The sequence below is a fragment of the Hyperoodon ampullatus genome, assembly GCF_949752795.1.
Source record: "Hyperoodon ampullatus genome assembly, chromosome: 5".
Classification (NCBI taxonomy): domain Eukaryota; kingdom Metazoa; phylum Chordata; class Mammalia; order Artiodactyla; family Ziphiidae; genus Hyperoodon; species Hyperoodon ampullatus.
Genome location: NC_136918.1, coordinates 44,640,882 through 44,660,113, shown reverse-complemented (window position 1 = coordinate 44,660,113; position 19,232 = coordinate 44,640,882). Strand labels below are relative to the sequence as shown.

General features: G+C 41.8%; 1 protein-coding gene across 1 annotated transcript in view; it reads right to left on the bottom strand.

Moving 5' to 3' along the window:
- Positions 1–18,834: 18,834 nt before the first annotated feature.
- ETV5 (ETS variant transcription factor 5) overlaps positions 18,835–19,232 on the bottom strand; it is a gene marked incomplete at both ends in the record, with an annotated part of 51,357 nt that continues 50,959 nt past the window's right edge. Inside the window, one exon of the mRNA XM_079705067.1 lies at positions 18,835–19,056. Within this exon, the coding sequence (XP_079561193.1) occupies positions 18,835–19,056 (222 nt within the window). The remainder of the gene's footprint in view (positions 19,057–19,232) is intronic.

Here is a 19,232-nt window from a genome sequence, read left to right as displayed (position 1 = left end):
TCGATATTATATTCTTATTACGAAAAACATTTACAAGGTTTCTTTTTTTTTTTTCCTAAGCTGTGGAACAGTTTAAATAACATTGGCATTATCAACTAGAACGGCTGGTAAAAATTCCCTGTGAAATTCTCTGAGTGTGCTGCTTTTTGAGGGAGTAGCTCTCTGATAAATTTCTCACCTCCTTTTCTGGAAATTGGTCTATTTTTATCTTATATCTGTTCTGGGGTTGATTTTAGAGAATTGTATTCTCCTAGAAATGTATTCATTTCATTCAGGTTTCCAAAGTTATCTGCATAGAATTAACAAATTAGTTTCATGATTTTTAAATTTTCTCTAATGCTTGATTTCTCCCTTGTCATTTCTTATTTTGTGAAGTTTCACTTTCTCATTGTATCAGTTTTGTTGTTGTTGTTGTTTTTATGCTGTAACAAATTACCACAAACATAGTGGCTTATTATATTTCAGTAGGTCAGAAGTCCAATTTGGGCATCACCAGGCTAAAAATCAGGATGTCCACAGGGCTATGTTCCTTTCTGGAGGCTCTAGGAGAGAAGCAGATTCTTTGCCTTTTCCACTTTCTAGCGGCCGCCTCCATTCCTTGGCTTATGGTCTCCTTTTTCCATCTTCAAGCCAGTAATGGCAGGACAAAGTCTCACAAGTCTCTCTGATCCATCACCCATTGTTACCTCTCTCTCTCTGTCCTCAACCAGGAAAGGTTCTCTGATTTTAAGGACTCATGGGTTAGGTTGAATCCACCTGGATAATGCAGGAAACTCCCCCCATCCTCATGTCCTTCACCCCAATCACATCTGCAAAGTTCCTTTTGCCATGGAAAGTAACATATTCACAGGTTCTAGGGATTAGAGTGTGGACATCTTTGGGAGGTCATTCTATGTGCCATACACTTTTTTTTCTTAATAAGATCGGTTAAATTTTAAGCTACTTTATTACTTTTTTCTTTTATTCATTTCATCTTGATTTATTCTTATTTCTACTATTTTCAGTTTCCTAACACATTGGTTTATTCTTTTTCTTTCTACTTTTCTATTCTTTATTTTGTTGTTCTTTTTATAATTTTGGAGTCATATGCTTAAATTAATTTCTCTTCTATCTTCTCTATCAGTACAAATAAAGATATGGCATCTCCTCTGCACATTGCTTTAACTCTAGGTTCTGATATGTTGTTTTCATTATTATTGTTTCTAGATAGATTACACATTTAGTTGTTATTCTCCCTTAAGCCTAAGAAATGTTTAAGACAGAATTTTAACATTCTTTTTATTTTCTGAAGGTGGAAGTGTTTTTTTATTTTCTGATTTTCTTATTGTTACTGGTTTTATTGTACATTGATCTGAGAATGTTTTCTTACAGCCTAACACTTAGTTGAGTTTTGTGAATGTTTCATGGGCCCTTGAGGGGGCTGGAGAAAGTATTCTTTTTTTTTCAGGGTACAGAGTTGAAATTTTATCTATCAGACTTCCTTACTAATAATTATGTATATATATGATCTTATCTATCATTGTTTATCCACTTGACCTGTCATCACTGAAAGGTAAATTTTCCTACTAATGTGTTGGTGTCTATTTCTTCTTGTATCTTTTATAATTTATGGTATGTAATGGTTGTTTTTATATTACTTGGTGTATAGATTTTCATAACTATTATATCTTCATTGTGGACCTTTCTTATCTCATTCAGTATGATATTTTTGATGTACAAAAGCTATTATGGTTTTACGTGGTCAAATTTTATCAATATTATCCACTATGGTTTCTGTGTTTTGGGTCATGCTTAAATAGGCTATCTTTACTCTCAGCTTTTAAAATTATTTAGTCATGCTTTCTTCCAGTAGTTTTGTGGTTTTGTTTTTTACATTAAAGTTTTTTTAAATCATCTGGAATTTATTTTGATGTAAAGAGTAAGTAGGTGCCTCCCTTCACTCCCCAACCTTAGTCTTTTCAGATGGCTTATCAGATGTCTAAGCATCTTTACTGAATAATCAGTTTATAGGAAACATCTGTTGTTTCTGCCTCCTGCCCAGAGTCCTTTGACTCTTCCTTTAATAACAGGCCCTCGATTTTCCTCGGGGAACCAGCTTTCAGTCCATACGATTTGTTTGGAACTCACACTAGCTCCTGCTCCAGGGTTGGGTATATAAATCAACCTTGGTATCATTTCCCTGGCCATGGTTATTGGTTCAGGGCTGGGGCATGACCCAAGCTAAGATGATCAGAGTCAAGATGACTCAGCATTAGGACTTTTATTGGTATTATTTCAGAAGAGATAGTCTTTTACTGTTGGACTTGAACCTGTAAAAGTGTAAGTCTGGGCTTTCAGGGACTACCACCATGTGTAGCCCAAGAATGAAACTAACCCAATGAAAAGCAGAGTCTGTGTGATGGAGACTAGGTACTGATGAAATTATCTGAGCCTGTGGATCCAACTGTGTCTTACCCCTGTACTTGTCAGTGATCTGAGCCAATGTATACATATGCAGCTGGAGTTTTCACTTGCTAACAGAAGACCCTCTAAATGAAAAAAAATCCGCTAACTTGAAATAATGTTTTTTATCATATATAAAATTCTGATATGAGCATATCCCTCTAATCTGTTCCATTGACCTATTTATCTGTTCTAAGGTTCATAAATTAGAGGAAATTTGTTTTCAGATAACTTTTGTTTAGTTAGCTCAATGTTTAAAAACATTTTGAATTTGAATGTTGCTGTGAGTGTTGGCTGGTAACTGTTTTTGGCTGCCCCCTTCTTCAGAGAATCATTCTTGACCAAATAGGAGCGCTCCCACCATGGAGGCTATGCCCCCTGACCACCCCAGACGCTGCTAATGACTGACTGGTGGGCGTGGCATAAAAAAAGGCCAATTCTCTTTTCTCAAAGTGAGACTGTGTTCTAGAGCATTCTTGCTTAGCTTTCTCCCTTGCCCTTTCCTACTGCCTTTACTCCTCCTCTCCTGAGAATACTTCCCAATAAGTCACTTGTGCAGAATCCCAATCTCAGGCTCTACTTCTGGGGGACCTGACCTAAGAAAGAGGGAATTCTTTTCATGGTCAACACTCATTTCTATTCTCAACACTCACTAACTGGAAGGAGTAGCCTCTCTAACAACTGAAGCAATGCAGATTAAGGATGTTAATTTTTAAAAATGTATCTGCAAAGTTTTCTGGATCTACTCATCTTTCAAGGCATACCAGAAAATCAACATTGGACAACGGACAATGGGTATATTTATTTATTCAGGCAAGATTTTCAGAGGATGATAAAACAGTTAGGAGAAATTTAGTTGAGGAATGGGCTGCTTATTAATTACGAGTAGGGAAAAAGTACTTTTTGGCATCTCTGAGTTAACCAAGTGACCGAACTCAGCATCAGTTACATCAGGGCAAATTGACATCATGTGCCTCTTGAGGTGATGTGATAGGAAGCACACAATAACACATTAAGTAGCAGTCCTGCCAAAAATGTTTAACCTGAATTCAATCATGAGAAATCATCAAATTCAGCTTGTGAGGCTTTCTACTAGACAATAGACTCAGAGAATGTCCTTTCACTCAAGAGCTTGCACTTTTCACTTTTCATTGAAAAATACATACATAGGTAGGAGGATAGATGAATTTAAATATTCACATGTGTTCATTATATTATTCTTACAGCTTTTCATAGACTTGAAATAAAAAAACAAATTTGCAAAGGAAATAAAGTATCTTTCATATAAGCACACAAAAATGTATTCTATATAAAAATCTCGGGTGCTTGCAAATTTGGTGCATCATTTGATTAAATAGTTAAAACCTATTTTGTCAAATCATATTGTGAAATGTGCATTATGATTATAGTCAGTCCTCATCTTATTTCACCTTATAAGATTTTCCAGCTCCTATTAACAAAAAGTAAAATTATATGCTAGCTGCCAGACCAGTTAGTTTTGCAACATATATACCTTTCTTTTTAATTAAATACATGGGAAATTTAATCATAATCTCTAATGAAATAAATGGAGCTATTTTGGCTTTTTAATGCATTATTTTATTGCATTATCCCCAAAAGCTTTCCACTAGAGTTCAATATTCACACGAACACACATTTACTGAAGTGTGAAGTACACATTACTTGCCTTCAGTAATAGTCATCCCGTTAATAATAATTGATAACTTTAGCCACATATCACACTGGGTAATTAGAAGATAATGAATACTACCATTATCATCCTGTTTTGATAACTCCAATATGATTAATTATATTCGCTCTGCATCAGTTTGATCTTGACCTGACTGCTTTTAGTCATCTTTCTTACATTATGTGCTACAAAATATATTATTCCAAGCTTTTATATTGTTTCTTAAAATTTTTCCTAACACATTTATTTGATTTGAAACATGATATCAGAACTCTGACAAAAAGTAGTACATAGTCAGGTTTGGCTGATAGGTATGAACATGAGGCCCAGCTTTGCCAGAGGTGTTCTAGTAAACATTTTTCAGAATGTTTAGTACTGAATGATCTAAATGGAACCTCTGAAGTTTTGATAAAATAGAGGTAAAGCATGTGATAAAACAAAAGCATTTAAACAAAAAATATTGAGTAATGTGGCAGAGTATGAAGTGGCACCCATGATCCCTGTTTCCTAGGATTCATGCCTGTGTGTCATCCTGCCCCCCACCCCTCCCTTGAGTGGGTGTGGGACCTTGGGATTGCTTCTGACCAAGAGAATACAGCAAAGATGTTGGGATTGAGTGATTGTGTTAATGTGATTATGTTAGATGAGGTTGTAGCACCAGTTTTTTGTTTGTTTGTTTGCGGTACGCGGGCCTCTCACTGTTGTGGCCTCTCCCGTTGCGGAGCACAGGCTCCGGACGCGCAGGCTCAGTGGCCATGGCTCACGGGCCCAGCCGCTCCGCGGCATGTGGGATCTTCCCGGACCGGGGCACGAACCCGTTTCTCCTGCATCGGCAGGCGGACTCTCAACCACCGCGCCACCAGGGAAACCCTAGTTTTGTTAGGAGAAACTCTTTCCCTTGTGTTGAAGAAGCAAGTGGCCATGCTGGGAAGACCCATGTGGCAAGGAGCTGAGGGTGGCCCCTAGCTGGCAGACAGCAAAGAACTAAATGCTGCCAACAACCACGTGAATTTAGAAGTGTATCCTGTCCCCGTTGTGCCTCAGATGAGACTGCTGTCCCAGCTGACACCTTGATTGCGCCGTGGGAGATCCTGAAGTAGAAGACCCAGTTAAGTCATGCCTGGACTCCAGACCCGCAGAAATTGGGAGAAAATAAATGTGTGCTGTTTTAAGCCACTGTGTTTGTGGTAATAGTGTTGTGCACTAACAGATACCTAAAACAAATGGCAAAGATATGTTGAAATCCATATTTCAATATTTAAACTTTAGGAAACTATCAGATTAAGTACAAGTCCAGGTGAAAGAATTACAGACATAATGGGCAGCAGTGATTCTCAAACTTGAGCATGCATCAGAAACACCTGGAGGGCTTGCTGGTAAAACACAGACCACTTGTCCCACCCCCAGAGTTTCTGATTCAGCAGGCCTGGGGTGGGGCCTGAAACTTTGCATTTCTAACAAGTTGCCAGACGATGCTAATGCAGCTTGTCTGAAATCCACACTTTGAAAACCACTGATGTAGAGGCATTTGGTAGCTAAGTCTTGGTAAAACTTTTTTGGTATACTCATCAGAAATTGAGAAAATGATTAGATTCTAGTAACTGGTAACTTTTACTTTTGTAAGTTGAATTGTTTTCAATAGACCTAACGAGCTGTTAGTTGATAGATCATTTAAAATAATTTCTGATGAAACATCAGTATGTGATCAGTATGTGAATTTTGGCATATAACTTGGAAAGACTTCCAAGAATGGAATGGCATTTCTATTAAAAAACACATACACACAACTCCTTCCAATTCCTTCCATTCTTAAGTTTAAGTGAACAAGGTATATTGGTTGGGGTAGGTTAAAGTGCTGTTACAAATGGACTCAAACATGGTTCAAACATCGCCAATGTTATTTCTTAATTGGCAGGTGTTCTGCATGTGGTGAATCAGAGACTCTGGCTTCTCCAACTGGAGGAGAGCATGGAGGAAGTACACATGCTTTCTTAATAGCCCTAGCCCAGAAATAGCACGCGTTATTGTCCCTCAGTGAGAACTAAGTGACATGACCACTGTAACTATCTGGGTCCAGTCAAGAGACAAACCATGAAGTAATCTGAATAGGAAGAATTTATTAACTGTAACAGGAGATTGGAATAACAAGAGATTGGCAGTTCAGGGCTTCCCTGGTGGCACAGTGGTTAAGAGTCCGCCTGCCGATTCAGGCGACACGGGTTCGTGCCCCGGTCCTGGAGGATCCCACATGCCGTGGAGTGGCTGGGCCCGTGAGCCATGGCCACTGAGCCTGTGCGTCCGGAGCCTGTGCTCCTCAACGGGAGAGGCCACAACAGTGAGAGGCTCGTGTACCGCAAAAAAAAAAAAAAAAAAGAGAGAGAGATTGGCAGTTCAGAAGTAAAGAAATAGCAGATAAAGAACAGATACTACTCACAGAGCTGAGATCGGGTGCCTATGGAAGGGTCCTTCCTTCTCCTCCACCCTCAGGGCTGAGTCACCCTTGTTGGAGAGGTGTATTTGAGGGCTCTCAAAATCACACTCAGGTGCAATGATTTGTGAGAAGGACTCAAAGAACTCAGAAAAGCTGTTGTACTCAGGGTTATGGTTTATGAGAGTGAAAGTATATAGATTAAAATCAGCAAGGAAAAAGGCACTAGGGTAGAGTCCAGGGGAGACCAGATACAAGCTTCCACTTGTCCTCTCCCAATGGAGTCATATGGACAGCATTTAATTCTCCCAGCAGCGATGTGTGAAAACATTTATAAAGTACTGCCAATGAGGGAACCTCACCTGAGCCTTGCTGTCCAAGGCTTACTGTCCACATGTGTGACCTTACTTACTCAGTCTCCAGCCCTTCCAGAGGTCAGTTGATACTGTGAGGTCCAAGGCCTCCCCTCACTCTCCACATAAATCACATTGTTAGCATAGACTGCCAGCATGGCCCAAGGTCCTAGTTAAATGAAGTTACCCTTCTCAAGCAGAATATTCCAAGGACTTAGAGGTTAATTCCCAGGAGCCAGGCAAAGGCCAAGCATTTTTTGGAATGTGCAGGGTTTGGACAATGTAAAACTGCAGTAGAGGTCATGGCTATAGCTCATTGAAAGGCAGAGGAATGTCTGGCTGGTGGAACTTGATGGAAACCCACCCTTTTGGATGCCAGAGAAAGCTGCTCAAGGCACTTAGCTGCAAAACTGCCTGGGAGGGTATGATGCCAGGGGAGCTGCTCGTTTCTGGGTGCTGTTGGCTACTGTGCATTGCAGGAGCCCTCACAGGCACTGGAGAAGCTATGAGCATGGCAGGGGGCAGAGGCACTCTGCTACAAAATCACCCAAGATAAGTGGTGCCAGAGAAAACTGCTGGAAGCTGACTGCTGTGCACTGCAGTAGCTGGACACTGGAGAAGCTGTGGTCACATCAGCAGTCTGCACACAGGGTCTAGGAAGTAAACCCTCTTCTCCTTTAATGTCACACCAGTGCCCTCTACTGACAAAGCTTCAGTGCCAACTAGCAAAGGAAAGATGTTTAAAGGGCCCAGATCCATTTCACAAAGCAAACAAAAAGGACGGATTTGAGCTGAGAGGCAATAAATTGACAACCGGCACAGCCAACTACAAGGGATGCTGGGGAATGTAGTCCAGCCAGATATCTGGCTGCAATTTTATTACCAAGAGAGAAGAAGAAAATTGACTTTGGTGGACAGCTAGCACTCTGTCACATGATATTTCTTAGCACTTACTTGAAATTGAAAGTCTGGAATAGAATTGATGCTAAACCCTATCTCATTCTTGCAATGAACAAATGGAAAAAACAATAACACTCCCATTCTGATGAGACCATTGAGAGATTTATTTCTGATAAATTTTTACTTTTTCTGTTTCATAATTATACATCAGATTTGGCTATATATTTATGTTGTCTTGATCAATTATGAACTAATAGTTATAATAATCACTCAATACAGAATAATATTTAACTTGTAAAGCCTTATCATCAAAGGAAATTATTTAAAATAATTTGTTGTGTACAAGTATGATAAATAAGATATAAAAGCAGGATAAAGACTTCCAAGCATAAAAATATATTGGGGGGGCTACCCTGGTGGCGCAGTGGTTGAGAGTCCGCCTGCCGATGCAGGCGACACGGGTTCGTGCCCCAGTCCGGAAAGATCCCACATGCCACGGAGCGGCTGGGCCCGTGAGCCATGGCCGCTGAGCCTGCACGTCCGGAGCCTGTGCTCCGCAACGGGAGAGGCCACAACAGTGAGAGGCCCGCATACCGCAAAAACAAAAACAAAAAACAAATAAATATATTGGGATAAAATTTGGGGGGTGGGCACACATGGAAATATGGATTCAAGAATAAAAAGGAATGACAAAATTCTGTTAAGGAAGAGATTGTGTATTTTGGTGATAGTTAATAGTGATAATTTAGTGATGATGGTAATTACATTGCTGGTGTATATAGAATCCATTGTGAAATTGGAATAATTATAGTTTAAAATGTCATAATTTGCAATATATTGGAAATTATATACTTTTCAACTTTTAACAATGTGATGGAAAATATTAAATGTCAACTTAAAATAGTGCTAAAGGGTGCCTTGCTTTTCAAAATTCTTTTGGAGGGTATGTAAGCAAAAAATGTGAAAACTACTGATCTAATTCATTCACCTTGGTACATGGTATATAACAGGTGCTCAATAAATAACATCTGAATAAAGAAAGATGAGACGGGAATGGTAAATAGGTGTGTAAATGTAAATAATGCCCAGTGTAGACAGAGGTTGTAAGAACCAGGTAGTCCCCTACTGATACAGGTACAAATTAATACAATCTTTTTGGTGGGCCTTTTGCAGTTCACATAAATAACCTTAAAACGTGCCTACCCTTTGCCCAAACAATCTATCTTCTACGAATTTATCCTGAAAGTCATATATGAATAAGGAAGCATATTACTGTATTTACTTGTTCAATAGATATTTTACAATCATCTACTCTATGTTGGAGAGAAAGCAGTAGCAAAATAGATATGGTCCTGCCTTCATGGAATTTATAGTCTATTGGGGAAGACAATCAACTATTCTTTCAAATAAGTGAATAATTCAGAACTGTGAGACGTGCTATGAAAAAAGATAGTGAGTGCTGAAAAAGTATACAATAGTAGAAAATTATACAATAGTAGAAAAGAACATATCTAGGAAGATCAGGCAATTAAAATTATTCACTTAGGACTTCCCTGGTGGCACAGTGGTTAAGAATCTGCCTGCCAATGCAGGGGACATGGGTTCGAGCCCTGGTCCAGGAGGATCCCACCTGCTGCGGAGCAACTAAGCCCGTGCACCACAACTACTGAGCCTGCTCTCTAGAGCCCACAAACCACAACTACTGAGCCCATGTGCCACAACTACTGAAGCCCATGCACCGTGAGGAAAAGCGCGCAGGCTCGCCACAACTAGAGAAAGCCCGCACGCAGCAAGGAAGACCAAATGCAACCAAAAATAAAAAATAAAAAATAAAAAATTAATTTTAAAAAAATTATTCACTTACTTGCTGGATTAGTAGATTGTCTTCACCTGTGGAGACCTTGGAATTGGGATTAAAGTATGTGTGGAGGTTGAGCTGGTTGGAGGTCAGGGATGGACTTGAAGGCAGTGTAACATTTCAGGTCCAGGGAACAGTCTGTCTCAGGGTGGGAGCAACGTACAGTTGAGACACCAGAAGAAGGCCAAGGGCACTGGAACAAATAAGGGAGAGAATTGTGCAGGGTGAAGCTGAAGAGATAGGCAAGGAATTGCCTTGTAAGGCCAAGTTAAGGATTTTGGTTTTATCCCAAGAAATGACTATACGAATTTTTGGGGGAATAATTAATGTAAAATAAAATGCCTACCCAACCCTTGCTACCACTTTCTGATCTCTATCACCATAGTTCATTCTTTTTTTTATTGCTGAGTAGTATTCTGTTCTATGGTTACCACACCTTGTTTATCTGATCTCCTGTTGATGGACATTTGGGTTGTTTTGGTGGCTAGTGTGAATAAAGCTTGTATAAATGTTCTTGCAGAAGTCTTTTTGTGAACACATGTTTACCTCTCTCATGCATAAATACTTAAAATTGAAATTGCTGGATCATAGAGTATATGTATTTACTTTGATAAGAAATTGCCAAACACTGGAGCACTGCCACACTGTGTCACACCATGTGGCTTTTGAGGAGCCACTAAAACTTTCTGTGCCTAGACCTCCCCATCTTTAGAACAGAGTCAATACCACCTACCTCACAGGGTTGTTGTGAAGACTTAGAAGAACAATGTCAAATGGTTTTAATACTTTGGCGAGAGAGATGACATAAATGAAACCAGTACTTCATGAGTTACACAAAAATGGACATTTGGCTCACTGTACCAGATACCGGAAATGTGTGTTCAGAAAAGCATTTTACCAACTCAAAATATTACTTATTTCTAGAAAAAAGAGAAATTGTCAAACAGTTTTCCAGAGTGGTTGTACCATTTTATAGTCCCCCAAGCATTGTATCCTTGCCAACATTTGGTATTGTTAGTCTTTTTAAATTTTAGGTGTTCCGGTGGGTATCATTAAAGTCTCAAGAAGGGGAATGACTTGGGTTTAAAAAAGAATCACTCTGGGCTTCCCTGGTGGCGCAGTGGTTGAGAGTCCGCCTGCCGATGCAGGGGACACGAGTTCGTGCCCCGGTCCGGGAAGATCCCACATGCCGCGGAGCGGCTGGGCCCGTGAGCCATGGCCGCTGAGCCTGCGCGTCTGGAGCCTGTGCTCCGCAAAGGGAGAGGCCACAGCAGTGAGAGGCCCGTGTACCGCAAAAAAAAAAAAAAAAAAAAGTAAAGAAAGAATCACTCTTACTACAATATGGAGAAGGGGTGGGAGTGGGATAAGAGTGGACGTGGTGAGACCTGTTAGGTGGTGATTGCAACAGTCCAGGTGAGAGATGATGGCGAATTGGTTATGGCAGTGATGACGGAGATGGGTCTGAGAAATATTTAGAAGGTAAAATTAATAGGGGTTGGCTGCTAATTGGGAACACTAGGAAAAGCGCAAATTGTTATTTTTTGTTTATTTGATTTTGGGGGATGAAGATCACTTGGCTTGGTTTTGGATACATATTTGTGGTGCCTTAATCTCCAGTAAAGGGGACTGCTTAAATATGTCATATTACATACGTACTTTGGGATAGCATGCAGGCAGGTATTGTAGGAGAATATTTCATGATATGGAAAGATGTTCAAAATATAGTTAAAAAATGAATTTCAAAACTACGTACAATATATAGTATAACCACATTTTCCATTTGAATAACAGTACAGAGAAAAGACATCTGAAACGAAGTAAAGTGTTAACTGTGATCTCCATGTTGAGTTCTCAGAGTAGTTTTAAATTTGGGCTATGTCTTTTTCTGTTTTTCTACAAAGAACATATGCTAATTGTGTAATATGAAAAAAGGTTATTTAAAAAACACTTAACATTTCAAAAAAAGAAATTTAAGAGCACAAAACAAGAATAGAATCTCATAGGGATGGGAAAGGTGTTGGTAACAGCATCCTCACCTCTTCTCCTTTATCCTCAAATGGCTCACCCTATACCTTCTGGGCAGGATACCTGGCCGGCATTCCTAAGCCTCTCTCAGATTTTGAGAATCTGAGAATGGAAGAGCTTAGTGAGAGAGACTGGGCTGAACTCAAACTCAGGATTTTGGAATCCATGGAGCTTTCTCTGATCCCTCTCCCCAGCTGAGAGTAAACGCAAACCTCCTTTGGATTCCAATAGTATCAATCAGTTCTATCTATTATCTCTCTCACTCCATGGAAATGGCTTGTGTGAGTTACCCGTGACCTCCATTGTTGCCAACTCTGTCCCCATCCTCACCCTACTTGACACATCAGAAGCACCTGTTGATCTGTCTCCTGGAAATATCCTCCTGGTTATCCCTACTTCACCAGACACTCTTTTGCAGTCTCCTCTGTTCTTCATCTCCCCAACCTCTTAATCTTGGAGCATCTCAGGGCTTTCTTTTTTCTCCCTAGATCTATTCCCTTAGTGATCTCATCCAGTCTCAGCTTTAAATACTCTCTTACATACTGATGACTCCTAATTTCTCTCTCCAGTCTGGATCTCTCCCCTAAACTCCAGACTTGTATATCCAAGTCGACATTCCCATTTGGATTTCTAATAGGCATCTCAAAGTTATTTTGTCTAAAACGCAGTGTCTCTTCTTCCCCTACTCCCACCCTCCATTTGTCTTCCTCAGGCTTTTCTATCTCAGTAAATGGCAACCTCACACTTCCCTGTACTCGGGCCAAAAACCTTGGAGTCGTAACTGACTCCTTTCTTCCTCTCACTCTACAATTCAAAACCTATTGGCTCTACCTAAAAATATATCCAGAATATGACCTCCTCATGCCCTGGTCCAGACCACCATCTCGCCCCACCTGGATTACTGCAATAGCCTACTCCTTGGTCTTGCTTCCTTCCTTACTCCCCTGCAATCGATTTCAACTCAGCAGCCAGTGATCCTTTAAAATATAAATCAGATTATGTCACTTCTCTGCTCAAGACCTCTAACAGCTAAACACTGACAGAGTAAATGCCAGAGTCCTTAAAAAACCTACAGGGCCCTAGATGATATGTCTCCAGGTACTTTTCTGACTTTATCTCTTACTGTGCCCTGTCTCACTCCCTCTGACCCATTGTCACAGGCCTTGCTATTCCATAAATAGTCCAAGCATGTTCAAAGTCTCACAGCCTTGCTCTTCCCTCTGGCTACACGCTTTTCCTTCAGATAACCATCTGGCTACTTCTGTATTTATTGTCAAGTCTTTGCTCAACTGTGAGGTCTTCCCTGACCTTCCTATTTAAAATTGCAACCCCCATCCCCATCACTCATCATATCCCTTCCCTGCTTAATTTTTCTCCGTGGTACTTAACATCATCTAATGAATACTATCATTTATTTGTTTCATTTGTTTTTTTGCTCCCTTCCCCAGATGTAAGATCCTCAGCAAAGATTTATATCTATTTTTTCCCCTGCACTAATCCTAGAGCAGTACCTGGCATAGAACAGGCACTATTTATTGGGTGAGTAATACTCAGTATGCTATCACTTGTATTCTAGTTTCATGCAGACAAATGTTTCCCCCACTAGCCTGTGAGCTGTCTAAGGGGAGGGTGGGTTTCACTGCGAGGTCCCTCTCCCCACCCCCTGCGGAATGGTGTCTCACAAACAATAGATGTTTGATATACGTTTGTTAATGGAATGATGGAAGCAAAGAATCACCCACCTTAAGTATGGAGACAAAGAAGCCAGGTCATGCAGGAGAGCCCTGCTAATGTTAAAGGTGGGCATTGAGAACACCATGATGTCTACTCCAGGTCTCCTTGGCCCCCCTGAGTTACTGTATCTGCCAGCAGTGCCCAGCACACTGATACCCGCTCTTCTTTTCTTCCTGGTAGGAAGTACATTGGAGTGTTAGCCTCCCTGGGGTTGACCCTCAACCAGTAGGGGCAAGAATTGGTAGGTAAATGCCCCAGCCTCCTTGGCCTCTGGTTAATGTGGTCAGAATAAGACAATGCCAGTAGTGTTGAAGTAGGAGCTGGAGAGTAGAGCATTTAAACACTTACAAGGTCAAGAACAGGGATTTATTCGAAAATGCCATCCTAAACCTTTATTTTCAGTATCCAGCAGTGTCTGGCATCTAGTAGGTGCTCTGTGGATGCTTAGGGAATGAACAAACATATGCCTTTAATGGTGGGACTGAGCAATCTTCAGAGCTTGCTCAAAGGTGAGAATGATGTTAACTGTTAAATCTGCCTACACACACACACACACACATGCACACACACACACACACACACACACACCCTTTGAATTTCCAAGGAACTCCTTGCCCCTTTACCTCCTAAGAGACTTGGGAAGTAACAGTTCATCAGTGCCCTCACTGATGTAGGAGGTTAGGCCAGGATGGCCCTCTGAGATCATCTAGTCAAATCCAATCAATCCCTGAACTGGGGCCAGAGCCCCAGTGTTCCACCTCCCAGTGTCCAGTCCTCTTTCCACAGTAGCCACTGAGAACATTCCAAAAAAGTAATTTTGGAGGCTAACAGCCGTGAATATTTTCAGATTCAATTTCAGCAAAGTGTTACCATTTAAGGAAGTCTGCCAAAAAGATAATGCAGATGAAAATGTACTGTGTAAACTGTAAAGTGCTATCCAAACGTTAGCTATCTGAGGTCCACTGCCAAGGTCAACAAGGCCTGGGTGTAGAGCCAGCTCTTAAATTGGAGGAGATAAGTAAAGGCTGCTCATTCAAGGGGCCCCTTCCGAATGGGACACTGGTGTCTTTGCTGGGATCAGAAGGACACAGTGGCTTGTCTGTGTGCCTCTTTCACCCCCATCCCGCTAAGTACAATACACTTGTGCTGAATTAGATCAATGCTTACATTGTATATGTGATAAAACTGATTTTCCAGCTTCTTTTCCTTTTGCTTGTGTTTTAGAAGCCACACACTAAGCTCCAGCCACCTGTACCACCGGGCAACGGACTGTCTCTCCAAGGTTTCCAACTGTCTGGGTACGTGAGTGTTTTTCTCCCACATTAGTTTACACTTGTCCCAGCTGCACTACAATTTAGATTCTGCACATAGTCTGGCTCTCAAAACCGCATTCTTTTGCCCTCACACTACTTCTTTGTCATCTAACAACTGAAAAAGCATTGTTTCCTTGACTTGGCTCGAGAAAGGGGACCTCGATGAAGAGTAAACTTCACATTTTCTGGACTTTCTTATCCTAGTGCCCAACAGGAGAAGGGAGGCCCAGTGTTTGGTGACCTCCTGCGTTAGGTTAACTATCTGGATATGGGCCCAGGGGGATAATGAGCCCATGAATAATAGGGAGCTGATTGTCACAGTCTTATCATGGTGAAGCTGAGCGGCAGAGCTTGCTTTGTCCTGGCTCCCTTGCCTTCTCCCCAAGCATCTCTTAATCTGTCGAAGCCAATGGGTTTATGTGGCAGACATTCATTCCTCACAAGCTTCGATTCAAGCGGCTGTGCACCGATTCAGGCTCAGATGTTTCTACACTTAGGGCTTGTAAAACAGTGAAAGAAATATAGCAGATAAATTCACAGAAAGCCTTCTGTTATAGGCTTGAAAAAAGGATCTACTTATTTCTCTACTGTAACAAGAGTCTTGAAAAGCCCAAATTAAGGTGCAGAAAAAGGGTGAAATGAGAACACTAAAAGGCCGAATACTGCAGAGAGCCCTGCAAACTTTTCCCAAGTGATATATATATTCCCGAAATCATGAGTTAAATTCATTTCACCTGCATTCACTAATCAACGTTGTTTTAAGACTTGCCATGTCCTCCAAGGAGCATGTGGCCTAAACAATGTTTGCCTGAGATATTTTCGGGAACTTGGAGTCAGCTGTGTGTATCTAGTTGGAGCTGGGCTGGTTAAGACTGGAGCACGGACCCTCCAACTGGGCATGCGTGGTGTCCGCTGGGTGACCTTCCGACACAGAGGGCTGAAAACTCCACCCTCAGGATGTGCAGAGGCTTATAGCCTAGTGCAGAACCTCTATTCCCGCACCTTTTTCCAGTCACCTTTCCCCGTGCTCCCCACGCATGCCTCAGTCGGCCCTGACGCTTTATTCCTAAACCTATAAATACCCCCGCCCCTTACCTTGTAGGAGGCAGTTTTCAGACTTGTTTTCCCGTCTCCTCTCTTCGCTGCTTTCCCGTTAAGCCCTCTTTCTGCTGCAAACCTCGGTGTCTCAGCATTTTGGCTTGCTGAGCGTTAGAATGAACCTGGTTCGGTAACATGGTTCAAACTCGGAAGAAAGGTTTTTACTGTTCTATGGCTGGAAAAAACAAACAGCCAAAACCTTCCTAAGTTGTTGTTTTTGAGGGAACAACTATTAGTAAAATTTCTACTCCTTAAGGTCAAACCTTTTGGGGGAAAACTAGGGAATGTGTGGTCTTCTTAACTTCTGTCTGGTTTTTCCAAGAATCCATCTAAGGGGCTGAGCTGGATGTATCTTGGAACTCAAAGTCCTAGCCTAGTTAGTGATCTTTTCACGCAACTCAGGGCCCAAGCGGTGAGCTATGCTTTAAAAAAAAGTTGACTAAAAGTTGGCAAGTAGGTGGGTTCAAGGAGAGGGGGTGGTGTCTGCTCACCACTGGCTGGGAAACCCTCTCTGCATTCTTCTCTCCCACTCTCTTGGGTCAGATGTTTAGCCAGAACTTAAGAGATGAGGCGATGGAGCAATTGTACATAATCTATCAACTTCCACAGTCGTAAGGCTAAATAGCTGAGAGGGGGAGAGAAAGATGCCAGGTGGCTTCTGCTTGCTTCAAGATTAGACCACTGAGGGCAAGAAAGAGGCGGGTTTCAGGCACTTGGTAAACTGAAAGCAAACTTCTTTATTGTACACAGTACAGAATATAACGCAGCTTGGCAGGATGCAAACGGCCCTGCGCAGGGGAAAGTATTTCAAATCAACTGGCAGGTTAAAGCCTTTCTGCACTGTAGACTTTCCACACTCTGGAAAGAAGCAAAAACAAGAACAAAGAAACAAAACCATCAGGGAGGTGCATGAGTCCGATGGGAATGCAACGGTGATGCTGCCATCCTGTGTCCCGTGACAGCACAGGCCACGTGGCTACAGCAGGGGAGGGGAGCTCAGGCTACAGAGGATTCTTTTCAGTACTTGCTAAGACAGCATAAGTCCGTCAAAAAAAAAAAAAAAAAAAAAAAACCCAACAAAACCCAAACCCGGATAAGTAAAGAAAGGAAAAAACAAATCCTATACAGCATTTACAACAAATTAACCTCTAGCCAGCTGGGGGTAAAATATGCATCTATGTATAGACTATGTGTAGGTTAGAAAGCTATAAATACCAGTTTGGAAAGTCCTTTGATTAGAATACAATGCTAATTAAGGCCCAAGCTACAGGTTCAATACCTTTGTGGGCTAATTAGCTTCCAGGGGAGGAAAATCTTGTATTTCCATAGCTATAAAATGCACCCCTTATCTCTGTGACCCTCTTCACAAATGTGCTCCTGGTCACCAGGGGGACTGTTTGAGACTACAGAGCAGTTCCAACAATAGAAAAACAACTCAAAGCACTGTCCTTCGCATATGAAGAGTGGCATAATCATTCTTTGTGTGCTAGGTGTCAGGGGAAGCACAGAATCCTATCAGCAGGCAGCAAGGTGCTACCACTTTCTAATTCTTTTTCCACTACTTTGAGCTTAACTTTCATATAGCTTTAGCTGGGTTATTTAAAACTTTCCCAATATAATACAGCAATCAGAGAAAACCTTTTTAAAAGTGGCAGGAAACTAAGATGCTAGTACTGCTTTACCTGTCAGTGTCGCACATAAGTCTCAAACCCTATTGAATCATATGCAGGGTTTAAAGTCCAAAAATTAAAGAAAAAGGAAAACAAAACAAACTGAAATGGAAATTGTCATCAGTCATGCCCAGGGAAGAATCCCTACCTAGGGTTTCCACCAGGTGACCAGGTTTCAAATGGACATGACATGTATTATGTACATATGCTTTCCAGAGAGGGCATGTGAGGGAACATGGGGGACTATACACATAGAATCTAAACGGTGTGTCCAGGCTGCCCTGCACACCTCAAAAATGTACAACTCAGGTGCAAATGTTCCATCAGGCTGTCTGGTGCAGAAAGCACAAAGCAGGCAATAAAAGAGGGCTTGTACTCGGCTAAGGGGACGCCCCCAGCAAAGCCCCTTTCAAGCTGCAGCGTCTTCATAAGTTGGCACTGCCCTGTTTAAAGGGCGCAGTGCACAGTTACCAAAAGGTTTGTTTTTTTTGCTTTAAATACCAAAACTACAAAAATCAGTTTATAAACTGTTTTTCCAAAACAACCACCAAAACAAAACAATCCCCCGAATCAAAGCAAAACAAAATACTGTCAAAAGTGTTAATCACCCTTCTCCTAAAATTAAAGCCATCCACACACACAGCCATGTGACTGGGAAGAGAAAGAGGGCTTGCTCTACTTGGTGACCACATGGCCAGAAGGTTCCCAAGGGTAGCAATGGTTTATTATTTGAGAACCATGGAGTGGGTAACAGCCGTTCATCCTTTCCCCCTTCTTTCCAGACCAAGAGGAAACATTTCAGATTAAGCTGGAAGAGCTCTCTGAGTTTTAAGATATATTTCTAACCCTTCATGGTTTGAGCCTCCCCAACTTTGCCTACCTCCTCTTCTATGGGTTTGTGACATCTTTTTCAATAAATTGTGCAAATCAGAGCCCTTCTACGTAAAGGCATTTAGTAGTCCATGATCAATGCAGATTGTCACACACTCTGTCCTGGTTTGTGGGTACTAACCTGAACAAGGTATTGCTTTGCATATATTGTCCATGGGAAGGAGGCTCCATTTCAATTGCTTTCCCAGAAACCTTGTCAGGTTCAGAGCTGAGGCACCAGCCTTTTGGTGGTTCTCTGCCCCTCCCTGTTCCCACTCCCCCGCCAAGGTATCTGTCTTTAAGGGTGCCGATCCAGAGACAGCTTGGGTTCTCCAGATAATACTCAAAGGGCAAGCTTTGGGAACAGCCAGAAACACAAACAAAACCACTGCCCTCGTTTGCCTGAATGGGAACTGCTAGCTCTAGGGTTTGGCCGCTCAGCCGCTCGGAAACTTAGTAAGCAAAGCCTTCGGCATAGGGGAGGCTGCTGCAGCGGTCCACATCCAGGAGGTAAGCAGGGTTGTCTTCAAAGTGGGTCAGTGGCAGGGTGTCCTCCTCGCTGAGGTGGCACTCAGACTCCGCTTTCAGGAACGGACGTTGGTTGTCGGGGAAGGCCATGGAGAAAAGGGCATCGGGGTCGCAGACAAACTTGTAGACGTATCGTTCCCCGGCCACCTGAGAGAGAAAACACACCTTATGAGGCCCAGCTGGAACAGGGCGTGGGCTGGGGCTAGGGCACCAAGGGAAGAATGAGATATTTGTAAGTCACCAAGCTCTTAGGGAGCCAGGGACCAAGAGGCTCATTGGTAGCTGATTATCCAAATCATTCAGATTTATTTTGATAAACTGTG